The 13,275-nt window shown below is 35.2% G+C and overlaps 1 protein-coding gene across 1 annotated transcript; it reads left to right on the top strand.

Moving 5' to 3' along the window:
- The first annotated feature begins 9,117 nt into the window (after positions 1 to 9,117).
- On the top strand, positions 9,118 to 13,019 carry LOC110914980 (3-ketoacyl-CoA synthase 4). The gene is made up of 2 exons (XM_022159597.2): positions 9,118 to 9,823; positions 11,965 to 13,019. The coding sequence occupies exons 1-2, from the start codon at positions 9,188 to 9,190 to the stop codon at positions 12,949 to 12,951; spliced, it is 1,623 nt and encodes a 540-aa protein (XP_022015289.1). The 5' UTR covers positions 9,118 to 9,187; the 3' UTR covers positions 12,952 to 13,019.
- Positions 13,020 to 13,275: the final 256 nt, after the last annotated feature.

The raw sequence follows: 13,275 nt of genomic DNA on the forward strand, positions 1-13,275 counted from the left end.
ACTTGACACTAATTTAAGTAGGTTTGGGTTTGAGTTAAACGCGGTTGGGTCATAAACCAATTGTCGACACATTTGAATTCGTGTCTAAACATGTTTAATTCTCCTTATCCATTTATGACATGATTCAATATGTTTATCAAAACTATATAATCATTTAAAGTAATGTCTACACGTACTATATAATGATACATAAGGTAATTTTACATGGTGTTAAGACTTTAACTAACACAACTTTTAAAACATATTGTACAATCCGCTAAAACGTATTGTTAACTTTTAAACCAACTATCCCTCATAATTTTTAAACGACAATAACTTTTAAACATGTTTTTTTTAAAAAAAAAAACTTACCATAAAAACGAACATTTTATTCTCTTTAACCAGAGTATGGTATTGCTATATTTTTTTAGTTTAAAGATTAATTAAAATATTATGTGATTACTAGTACTTATTTTCTCCGTCGCATCGCATTGGCACCCTTCTAGTATTGTGTGTGTATAATGTTGGTGCATATGTCTGTCGACTTCGTCTTGTATCGAGTCTTGTATTAGTCTAGATAGATCAGGGCACGAAAAACGAGAAAAGTGAAATATATAAAAGAAACATCCATATCGTACGAAATGGCAAGTCCATTTCATTTGGACCGTTTCGTGCGGAATGGTGGTGCCTATAAATACTAGATCGTGCCATTTCATTTGTAACTTGATATTCCGGTAGCGAAGCTCTGCCGAAGTGTCTCCAGCATTGTAAAACGATCTGATATCAATACAGAGACAGTTTAAAGTGATTCTTTGTGCATTTCAGCTGAAATAATTCTGATACGTTTGTTTCTGCCACTCGTATTGGATGAGATCTCTTCTGAACGACTCGTTTGGGTCCGCAAAACGATCCTACAAGTGGTATCAGAGCTCAGGAGGAAGAGTTCTTACCATTTTAGCTGCAAATTCTGATTTCTACACCTTCTTTTCAAAATTAAACAAGTTTTCACGGTCAAAATGGCTTGATTTCTCACATTATAAGCGAAATAGTATTTTAACAAACCCTTGAAAGAATCAGACCTTAATACGGCTTAAAACTTGATCAATTTTATCAAAATCTGTTCGAAAGTGTGACGTCATCACCATTTCGCACGAAATGGGATATCAGATCATTTGACTTTACAGTCTTTTCGTACGAAATAGCATTCATTTCGCACGAAATAGCTTTCATTTCGTTCCAACTGTCATTTCGTTTGAAACAGAACTCATTTCGCACGAATTGAGTGTTGTGGATCCATTTCGTTTGAATTTATATTCCATTTCGCACGAAAAGGGTCATTTCGTTTGAGCAGGTTCATTTCGCTTGAAAAGAGCATTTCGTGTGAGACATTGTCCATTTCGTTTGAAAGGTGCATTCCGTGTGAAAGTGTTCATTTCGCTTGAATCATTTTGTTTGAAAGACATAGTTTGTGATATTTTGAACAACGAATCATGGAGAACGAGTTTTACAATGCCTTTGCTAGTCCGATGACTATTACTCAGAATTCGATGGTAGAAAATGAGACGGGGACAGTGCAAAAACCGCCTAAGCTTATGAGTATTGAGGAGTATAGTGGATGGTCCGAACGTTTTGAGAATTGGGTTCAAGCATATTATTTGGATGCATGGGATTATACTGAATTTCGATATATTAGACCGGTTAAGGACAATGGAGAGAAAGTTGAAATTAAAGATTTAAGTGCTGAAGAGAAACAGAAATACAAAAATGAAAAATTGATGGTTAGTCTTGCAGCAAGCTATTAAGGATGAAATCTTGATTTTACTACAACACAATGAAGTGCACAATCAATTTGGAAAGAATTACATTCAAAGTTTGTTGGTAGTAAAGAGATGATCAAGAACAAAAAGTCGCTTATGAAGAAAGAATTTGATCTATTCCGTGGATTAAGAAATGAAAGCATCAAACAGATTATAGAAAGATACTGCAATTTGGTGAAGAATATGAAAAGACTGAGCATCAATAAAGAGAAAGATGAATTGATTGACAAATTGGCCGATGCGTTGCCACATGATGTTTGGGGCACATATCTTATGATGTTGAGAAATAAACCTGATTTTGACAATTTATCGCTGAGTGATTTTATTGAACAACTCGAAGCTCAAGAGATGGAACAAAGAAAGATAGCAAGAATGAAGAACTATGATGGTGAACAAGATATTGGTTTGTATTACAAAGGTGGTGCTAGTGACAAGATCAATGTTTCACCGAAGATTGAGACTGCTTTCAATGCAAAAAGTTCATCTGGAAGTTCATCTCAAGGATCAAGTAGCAAAACTGGATTTTCGTCATATTCATCGTTTGATCCAAATTTTTCAGCAACAAAGAGTGGCAAAGTTCTACAATGCAACATTGCACTAAATCTTGAGAATGATCAAAATTACTCAGAAGAAGTTGTAAAAAGTCACATGTCTTTGTTGGTAACCGTGTTAGAGTCGTATGGGAGTTTAGTTGCAGGAAGGATCGGAAATCCGATGTTGACAAAGGAAGATTACGATCAGGTTGATGCTAAGGAAATGGAGTTGATGGATATAAAGTGGTGCTTGGCTAGTGTGTTGAGAAGAGCTGAGAGGTTTAAACAAATCACAGGAAGAGATGATTTTCATGATGCAAATGTTTCTACTTTAGGTTTTGATAAATCTAAAGTTACTTGTTTTCATTGCAGGGAAAAAGGACACTTCAAGAGAGAGTGCACAAACCGTGAAGCAAATGGAGCTCAAAATCCATTCAGCAACAATGACTACTATCGAAAAGGGATTTATCATCAAGTTTCTCAACAGCCGTATCAACAACAAGAACCACAAACTGCACATGCTAAGAAGGCTATCGAAGAATCATCAAAGAGAGCTTGTTATGGTATAATAGATCAAGATGATGAAAAGTTACCAGAAGGTTTTAGCTGGGACAATTATTGTCCGGATAAAGAGATCTTAAAAGCTAAAGCTTTTGTTGCTCAAGTTGTTGAAGATGATGAAGATGATTATTATGCAGAAAAAATGAAAAAAACATTTAAAGTATCTAGCCGAGAGAGATGCTGAGAGAGATGCTGAAAATGCTCGAGTGGCAAAGGAAAGGGTGGCTAAACAACAAGAGGATAGTGATGATGATTATTATGCAGAAAAAATGAGAGAGCATTTAAAATTTCTAGCTGAGAGATATGAAGAAAGAAGGAAAGGTAAGAATGATGAAGAAGAAGTCCGAGTGATAAAAGTCAAAGAAGTTCCAGCTTTCAAGGTTGACGAGAAAAATGTTGCAGAAAAGACACCTGAAATCTGTGTAAATTTTGAGACTATAAAAAAACAAAACAATGAGTTGGTTCACAATATGAACAGGTTGAAGGAATCATATGATGTTCTGAACAAAGCAATGAATCAATACAATGAATCAAGTAGTGAACAAGCAACTGCTTTGAAGACACTTCAAAGAGCGTTTATGTCGAAGCAGTCAGGCATCAATCATTACATTGATAAATGTGCTGAACTTGAACAAAATTTGGAAACCCAGAGAATATAAACTGAGAGGGCTGAGAGATTATTGAGAAGTTACTCATGTGCTTCTTATGTTATAGACATGATTTACCCCACTGTTGAAGGCATGAAGGCATTTGAAAAAGTCACATCTGAAGTGAAGATTTCTGAAACAAAAAAGGAAACTGAAGTAAAGATTTTTGGTAAGAAACATAGTATCAGTTACAACAAGTGTCCATCCCCGCTTGAAAATGGATATTCTCCACGAAATCCAAATTCAGAAAGAGTAAAAAAGGCAACCAACTTACAGTGGGAGTCTGAGTCGTCAGAAAATTTGCCAGATAACATTGATGTTACTTTTACATCGTCTGACACTGATCATGAGTCCGTGTTAACAAAGAAAGTGGTCGATCAGGTGTTGGATAAAGATAAAATGGAGGAGTCAAAGACAGAGTCAAAGTCTGAGTCCGACAATTCAATTCCAACAGTCAAAAAGAACAAACTGGTGTATAATAAAGAGTTTCTGTTATCACAAAATAATTTGAATGACGAAACATTCAAAGTCGCATGTACTTTGAATGATTCTGACAAATTATATCTGATGAAGAATTTCCAATAAGAGGTGTTAAAACTGAAATGATTAAAAAGGTTTTCAAACTAACAGAAATTAAAATTTCTAAAATAAAAGATGTAAATCTTTCTGGAAAACCTAAACAATATACCTCAAGGGTTCAACAAAGATTAAACAAGAAAAAGGGTTACAGTTCTGGTTCAGGTTATCGAAAGAAACCAAACCATAACGGTAATTTCAAAAAGAAAGGATTGGGTTTTATTTCACCAGAAAATTATAAAAATGAGAAAACTTATAAATCAAAAACTGTATTTGTTTCAGGATCAAGTTCGGAAGAAGAGGAAAAAAATTCATTCTGGAAGCAAACAAACAAAGAATTCCTTGCAAAGAAGCAAGAGGGAATGAGAAAAGAAGTTGCTCAGAGGAAGAAGGAAACGAGAACCTGTTTTCAATGCAAAACAGTTGGTCATATTGCTAGGAATTGTCCGAAGGCAATTCAATCAAAACAGGGAGTGTCTCTTAAAATGAAAGAAAAGATGGTTGAAAATGAACCACCAACTAAACAATTTAAAGTTTTCAAAAATTCAAAATTTGAAGTTGGTGAATGTTCAAAAAGTGCTTACAAAAGAAAAGTGAAGCCTAACAACCGAAGATGGGTTATTAAGAAATCTGATGATAGTTCTAGCAATGATTCTGATTCATCAAAATCAGAGGAGCTATCTTCTGGCGATGAATCTGACTTGTCAAAGTCAGAGGAGCCACAAGTTGAGGTAAAAGGTGAAAATTCAGTGTCGCCATTGGATGATGCAAATTTTCCACCATTGCGGGCTGAAAATTTGAAATTGAAAATTGGGAAAGTTGAGATTTCAAATCAATTTTTTTCTGAAAAGAAAGATTTTGATGTTGAAAAAGCCTTTAACCCCACAGTTCAAAGTATTTTTGGAAAAATGATTGACGGGAAGGTCAAAGGGGTTAAAGAATTTTATGAGAAGAAAACAAAGAAACCAGATGAAGATGGTTCATCCCAGGTTAGCAACTGGGATAGAACCTATCATGACTAAAACTCTGGACTTGCCGGAGCTCCCAAGTTGGTAATCGTGGAGCAGGAATCGGCATCATTCTTAAATATGTTTGTTCGAGTAAACCTACAAGTGGTAGAAAAGTGGGTTTTCACCTACAACTGATTAGTCAAGGTCATTAAGTTGAACTTGATTCAGTTATTATAACAAATGGTTGAAAAACAAAGTGATGAGTTTATCCCCTAACCTACAAATGGTTTGTGAATTTCAACAAAACTAATTTTCCGGAAAAACCATTTTGATTAAAACAAACGTAAGTGTTTTGAAATCATAGTGGGAAAATAGTTTGTTGTCAGGGGGAGTTCTGATTGTTTATACAAAGTGGATGGCGAATCAAAGCAATTCACAACAGTTGTCTCTTTATTTGTACAGTTTATTTTCAAATTTGTCTTTAAATGATTTTGACTTTTAGGGGGAGTAAGAATGTCAGAAAATCCAAAAACATTAGAAAATTTGAAAAAGTCAAAAACATGATAAAACTTTAAAAAGCCAAAAACATTGAAAAAATCAAAAATTCAAGTTTGTTGTGAAAAAGAGGAAATGATAGTACATCAGTGGACTATCATAGCATGCTAAAGAATTGGAAAGTCAAACATGATAAACGATCTCACTGATGATGTGCCAGTAGGTTTTTATACATTCAGTAGATTGTTTTCGAGATATAAACCTAAAATCAAATACTTACTTATCTCGTGGGGAACATCTCTCGGATATATGGGTAACCCCCGAAATCTTGTTTGAAGGACTTTCTATTTCTGACATACTAAGTCTTTGTGCGTGCTAATATCTGGGGTATTATACCAGGACTTCTGATTTTTCGGAAGCAATAGCCTAGTCCTCGTATAATACTTTGTATATGCTTTGATCATAAAGCCTACCCTCAGCTTAAAAAATGATGAAACATTGAAAAATGCAAATCATGTGCTGTTGAAGAAAAAAATCCCCAAACGGGACACACCAAAAGTCGAGCCATCATCTCTTTGTCTGAACGGAAGTTCTAACCTGAGCTCCCATGGTTTCGCATTTACCCGTTTACAGATATCATTAGTGTACACTCACCTGTAAGACTGAATATAGGAGTCTGGATAAGAGAGTATATTCAAGAGGTGGAACACTCGAATAACTTCAAGTGCTTAAAACACTAATCTCGTATCTCGGAACAGTTGAAGTTTGTGTGAAAATTTAAGTGGATCAGTATACTGACAATCTAAGTGAATCATTTAGAACTTAAAATGTTTAAAGCTTAACGGTGTTAGTGATTTGTCTCACAAACTGATATGATCCTCTTACACAAACTCACAAAAATATTGTATGTAAATATTTCTTTGCTGTTTTTATTTCATTAAAATCAAAAATCCAAAAAGATTTTCAGTGTGTTTTAGCATAAAGTTTTGAAAATACAAAAAGATTTTCGACAACTGATGTTGGAAAGCTGACTTTCAAAATTCCGAGTGCTAAACATGATAAACAGGTTTGGGAAAGTTGTTTTTGAAAAGAAAGAGATGTTATTCTTACATCATCAGAGATTAAATCATTCTGAACGATACCTGCAATGTGGTTTCTAAATTTGTAAAATTTTAAATTTGAGAAATTTATTGTGAGATAGAGAATGTGCAGGAATGAAGCTTGAAAAGAGCCAGGTCCGATTCCTGAGGATCCTGTGGTTACAAAGAGCAAGACTGTGATCCCAGCTTACCGAAAGGGGGAGTCTGAAGACAGTCAAGAGGGAGTGGTTAGAGCCAGTGTTTGATTCTGGATCTGTATCCACGCAAACTGATGATGCTGAAGAACTTAAGGAATCAAGAGATCTGATCAAGAGAGTTAAAAAGCTCAAGAGCTAGATCAACATCCAAAGGGAAGATTAGCTGATAAAGAAGAAATAAGAGAAGAGAAAGTTTGAGTTTGATTGAGGACGCTTACAATGGAGAATCTTTGGAGAGAGCGAGAAGACTGATAAAGATTGAAGATTTCGAAGACTCGACACTGAAGACTTCGTCAACATCCAAGGGGGAGTCTGTTGGTGCATATGTCTGTCGACTTCGTATTGTATCGAGTCTTGTATTAGTCTAGATAGATCATGGCACGAAAAACGAGAAAAGTGAAATATATATAGGAAACATCCATTTCGCATGAAATGGGAAGTAAGCCATTTCGTGCGAAATGGCAAGTCCATTTCATTTGGACCGTTTCGTGCGGAATGGTGGTGCCTATAAATACTAGATCGTCCCATTTCGTTTGTAACTTGATATTCCGGTAGCGAAGCTTTGCCGAAGTGTCTCCAGCATTGTAAAACGATCTGATATCAATACAAAGACATTTTAAAGTGATTTTTTGTGCATTTCAGCTGAAATAATTCTGATACCAGGGCCGGCCTTTGGGTAAGTAAAGTGAAGCCCAAGCTTTGGGCACCACTTTTGAAGGGCCCCAATTATCTGTTTTACTCTTTTTTAGGCTTAGTCTGGAAACGAAGATAGAAGCTTAGAAATTGGGTTTCTAAATTGAAAAGGGTAGGAAATCTAAGCGTTCATCATCTTGAACATTGAAAGGTCGGAGATTGAAATCGCAACTGATAATCCTTCAAATAAACTTTGATTGCTATCAAGGTAAACAGAAGGCCAGAATCAAACATGTTCTTGCCTTTTGATATCGATAAACAAATTATGCTCTCTTGTTTTGTTCTTCAATCGAAGTGTGAAATTGAAATCTAAGCTGCTATTAATACGTAATTTGTAGCGAATGTTCTGTCTAAGTTGTTCATTCTTAAGACATAAAGGCACTTTTTTTTTTAATTTTACCCCATTCTGTTTGGTGGTTGTTCTTCCAAGTTTGTTGATGTAATATAGAACAAAAATTTATAATCTAATCTGTTAGTTGTTAGTTGTTAGTTGTTAGTTGAGCATGTCATAATCAATTGTCTGTTCAAAATTTCTCCCAGCTTTGTTAATTCAAATTAATATATGTACATTTGTAAATATTTATTTGTTATTAAAGTATGCATAATTCTGTAAAAAATGAATTGTGTCGGTGTAATTCGATTGCAATTGCCAGGTGAGTTACTCCATCATTTAGGATCCTTGTAGCAACATTTTTTTAAGGTTCGGATACTAACATTTCTCTTTTAGATAACGTTTGATTAAGGTACTCAATTAGCCAAGATGTTTGACCTAAAAATGAATAGGTTATAACACGCCACGGTTAGCACAAACATGATCTAAATATCTAGACTGGTCGAATTGAAGATTCAAATAGGTCAACTAGGTTGAGCGGTCTATCTAGCGTGAAATTTAAAAAAGGGCCCCAAATTTTTATTTTGCTTTGGGCCACCAAAATGGTTGAGCCGGCCCTGTCTGATACGTTTGTTTCCGCCACTCGTATTAGACGAGATCTCTTCTGAACGACTCGTTTGGGTCCGCAAAACGATCCTACATATAAATCGTAAACAAATAAACTACTAACCACATATGTTATTTTTTTTAGTTGGTTGTACCACATGCTTTATCATTTGCACTTCTATCATTTTTTACTTTTAACCCCTATACCTTTTTCAAATTTGTCAAAAAAAAACATTTTTCATTTTTAACCCTAATACTTTTTCGTTTTCAACTTTAGTCCCCTATTCTTTTCATCTTTTTGAGATTTTTTATTTCACATTTCGGTCTAAATGTTGTGAATCAGCACGCTGCAACCGGCGTGTGTGGTTCAACGTTTTTACGTCTTTTTCCCTGTTTAACGACTCGGTCACAACGCGTGTCTCCTAGGTCGACTTAATTATTCTTTTATATATTCTACATTTCACCCTAATTTGTGCGCGTCAACACACCACAACGAGCACACGTGATTCAACGTTTTTATGTTTACTTTTTGTTCGATTTAATAGTCGGCACGAGAACTAAATACTAGTTTTATATAACTTTACATCTAGATCACAAACATGATGACAAACACTTCAAAAAGGAAAACCCAAAAAAACACATGTAAAGCAAAAAAAAATATATAAAAGTGGGCCATTCCTTAGATTATGTTTTCCTCCATTCATGTACACCACACTCCCAATCCTCCACACATTTTCCACCATTATTATTTATAAATCTTGCCACACACTTTTGACTTCTCTCAAACCCCAACCCCTCACCATGGCCACCGGAGAACTCACCACCACCACCACCGTCCAAATCCACCACCGCCGCCTCCCCGACTTCCTCCAAACCATCAACCTTAAACACGTCAAACTAGGCTACCACTACCTAATCTCACACATACTAACCCTATGTTCAATCCCCATAATAATCATAACAATAATGGAGTCATATGATATGAGCCTTAACGACCAGCTGCATGACTTATGGCAAGATTTGCAATACAATGTTGTGAGTGTGGTGATATGTTCGGCTGTTTTGGTGTTCGGGTCGACTGTCTACATTATGAGGAGACCGAAACATGTTTATCTTGTTGATTACGCGTGTTATGGTCCTCCAAATGAATTAAAAGTTCCTTATGAACGGTTCATGAAGCATTCTAGATTGACTGGTGATTTTGATGAGTCGTCGTTGGAGTTTCAGAGGAAGATTCTGGAACGATCTGGACTCGGTCAAGAAACGTATTTTCCGGAAGCGATGCATACTATTCCTCCAACTCCCTCCATGGCTGCCGCTAGGGTTGAAGCTCAGCAGGTAATTACTATATTCTTTACTTTAAATTTAAATAAAAGATAAAATACAAATACTCTTGTCATACAAAATACAAAATGTACGAATATGGTGAAAATGTAAAAAAAACGCGGTGATATTTTCGTAATTATTTGCTCGTTGGGTAATTATCAAAATTACTCTACAAATGATCTTGTAGAGTAATTCTGGTCTTGTAGGGTAATTTTGTAAAATGTTATTGTAGGGTAATTTTGATCTTGTACAGTAATTTTGTAGAGTATTATAATTACTCTACAAATGATCTTGTATGATAATTTGATCTTGTAGGGTATCATAATTACTTTACAAGTTTCAAAATTACCATAGAAGATCAAAATTACCCTACAAGATCATTTGTAGAGTAGTTTTGATAATTACCCTACGAGCAAATAATTATGAAAAATGGCCATTGCGTTTTTTCTTCTTTTTTTTCATGCCTTTCGTACGATAAGGTTGTTTGTACGTGAATTTAACTCTAAATATATAATATGTTTTACGTTTTAAGTTATTATATTTGTTTGGAGATGATTATTATTACTCTAGGGTCAAAATGAGCCGATCCAACAAGCTTAGCTCGAGTTCGGCTTGTTTCAAACTGATCAGACTCGTTGATACTCATTAATTATTTATATATATTTATAGTTATTTTTACACATACATTTTAATTATATTTTAACATTATTTCATTATATATTTAAGTTATTTTTATCATAGTTTTGACATGTAATAAGGATGGATCAAGATCAAGAGAAAACCCTTTCGAGTTGTGAAAACTTAGAGAACTCGGTCTTCCCGTGCGAGCTTTGCCCCCATTTTTTTCACACCCCTAGATTAAAATGTTAGAAAAGACTGCCGTAAAAAAAATTAAAAAAAATATTTCGAAATGGTGTTTTTCAACCCCTTACAGCACTTGTAAAAAGTTGATGACATAAGCATGACATCACTTTTTACAGTATTTACGGCTGCCGTAAATAAAAAAAAACTAGTTTTTTTTTGGTAAAGTTATTTTTTTTTAGGATTTTTGGTAAAAAAAAACTTTTGAAAAAACCTTTCGTAGGACGAGTTCTCTATTTTCTCATAACTCGTATAAGTTTTCATTTTACCCTAACCCTTAATGTTAAATAAAAATACATAAATAATAGGCCTGTTTAGGTTAACTAGCCGGCTCAAGCTTAATACATGAAGATGGGGCTCAGACTTGTCTATTAAACAAGCTTAATGTTAGCCATTGAGGCTTTAGCCCCGTGGTAGAAGGAAAACCCTCTAGGTATTTGGTTTCAACTCTTGCGAAGTGCAATATTTAGCTGTTCAAAAAATTTTAAGTTACGTACATATATAAATATTTGTGTATATACATTTTAATTTTATTTTTTTATAGATAACATATTAAATATTTCTAATTATTTTCGTAATTTTATATATAATATTAATTTTTATAATTACATGGTTACAAATTTAATATATTAAATACAAAAAATAAAACTAATATGCGTATTTAGCTCGTGCAATAATGAAGCACATGCTCGTTCTTGAAACAAGCTTATTTTTAGACTCGAGATCAAACTCATTAAGCTAAGCTCAATTCGAACTTTTACCAAACGAATCTCGAGTAACTCATGAGCTAGAGCTAAGCTAGTTCTTGTATATACCCATAACAATAATTAGTTTCCATGGTTACAATTTAGACTATGTGTAGTGGTAAGGGTGAATAATGCCCCTACCTTGGGCATTTTCCGTCATGTGGCAGTACAGTCAGTAAGAGGTATTATTGGGTGTTTTTCTAAAATGAGTGTAGTGGGGATGTGGGCATTATGTTGAAAGGGTGTAGAGAATTAAATAAAAATAAAAAAAAACCAACCAAAAAAGCTATTGGCCAAAAAAATGAAGCTTCAATGTCAAAATTTCGCCCCAACAGCGTGATTTTAAACACGCCAAACCAAAAAAATCGGTCAAACACGCCCGGGGGGCGGTGTATGGGCGTGATCGGGCGTTTTTTTGGGCAAATTTTGGAAAAACTACGCCCACTACAGGTGGTCTTATAATAATGATGTTCATCATTCATTTAATATTGCAAGAAATATTGTTCATCAATAATGTTTCAACTCTCTCTTTAAATTGTATCACAGGTTATGTTTGGTGCATTAGACACACTGTTTTCTACCACTGGAATCAAACCAAAAGACATAGGAATTCTAGTGGTGAACTGCAGTTTATTCAATCCAACACCATCATTATCCTCCATGATTGTTAACAAGTACAAACTAAGGGGCAACATTAAAAGCTTCAATCTAGGAGGAATGGGCTGCAGCGCGGGTGTAATCGCGATCGATCTAGCAAAAGATATGCTACAAGTTCAACGAAACACATACGCTGTTGTGGTCAGCACCGAAAACATCACTCAAAACTGGTATTTCGGGAACAAGAAGTCAATGTTGATCCCCAATTGCCTGTTCAGAGTTGGTGGATCCGCGGTTCTGTTATCGAACAAATCTGTTGATAGATCACGAGCCAAGTACCAGCTCGTTCATGTGGTCCGAACGCATAGAGGATCGGATGATAAGGCATTTCGTTGTGTGTATCAAGAACAAGACGATAATGGGAAGACAGGTGTTTCGTTATCGAAAGATTTGATGGCGATCGCTGGTGGAGCGTTGAAAACGAACATTACGACGTTGGGTCCGCTTGTTCTTCCTATCAGCGAACAGTTGTTGTTCTTTTGTACGTTGATCGCGAAGAAATTGTTCAAGAAGAGTATTAAACCGTATATTCCGGATTTTAAACTTGCATTTGATCATTTTTGTATACACGCGGGTGGTAGAGGTGTGATCGACGAGCTGGAGAAGAATCTCCAGCTATCGCCGACGCATGTTGAGGCGTCACGAATGACGCTTCATAGATTTGGGAACACGTCGTCGAGTTCGATTTGGTATGAGTTGGCTTACATTGAAGGGAAAGAAAGGGTTAGAAAGGGTCATAGAGTTTGGCAGATTGCATTTGGGAGTGGGTTTAAGTGTAATAGTGCTGTTTGGAAGGCGTTACGGACCGTAAAACCAGCTGCCCATAGTCCTTGGTCGGATTGTATCGATAAGTATCCTGTCGAATTGGTTATGTAAGGTTTATGGTTTAGGGTTTAATCGAGTTATTGTTTCCCAATCGTCGGTTATAGTATGCGATTTGATTATCGAAGTTGAATATGGTTTTCAATCTTGTGTTTGTTTACGATTGCCAAATTCTTGTATGTAAACGGGTCGGAAATCTCTCGTGCTACATTGGACAAGAGATCAAATACAAAGTATCTTATCGTACAAAACGTACAATGAAGTGGAAAAGTAAAAAAGACGCGGTGACATTTTCATAATTATTTTACTCGTAGGGTAATTATCAAAATTACTCTATAAATGAGCGTAATTAACATATAGTTATGATATTTAATCAAT

Source organism: Helianthus annuus, chromosome 2 (genome assembly GCF_002127325.2).
Source record: "Helianthus annuus cultivar XRQ/B chromosome 2, HanXRQr2.0-SUNRISE, whole genome shotgun sequence".
Lineage (NCBI taxonomy): Eukaryota > Viridiplantae > Streptophyta > Magnoliopsida > Asterales > Asteraceae > Helianthus > Helianthus annuus.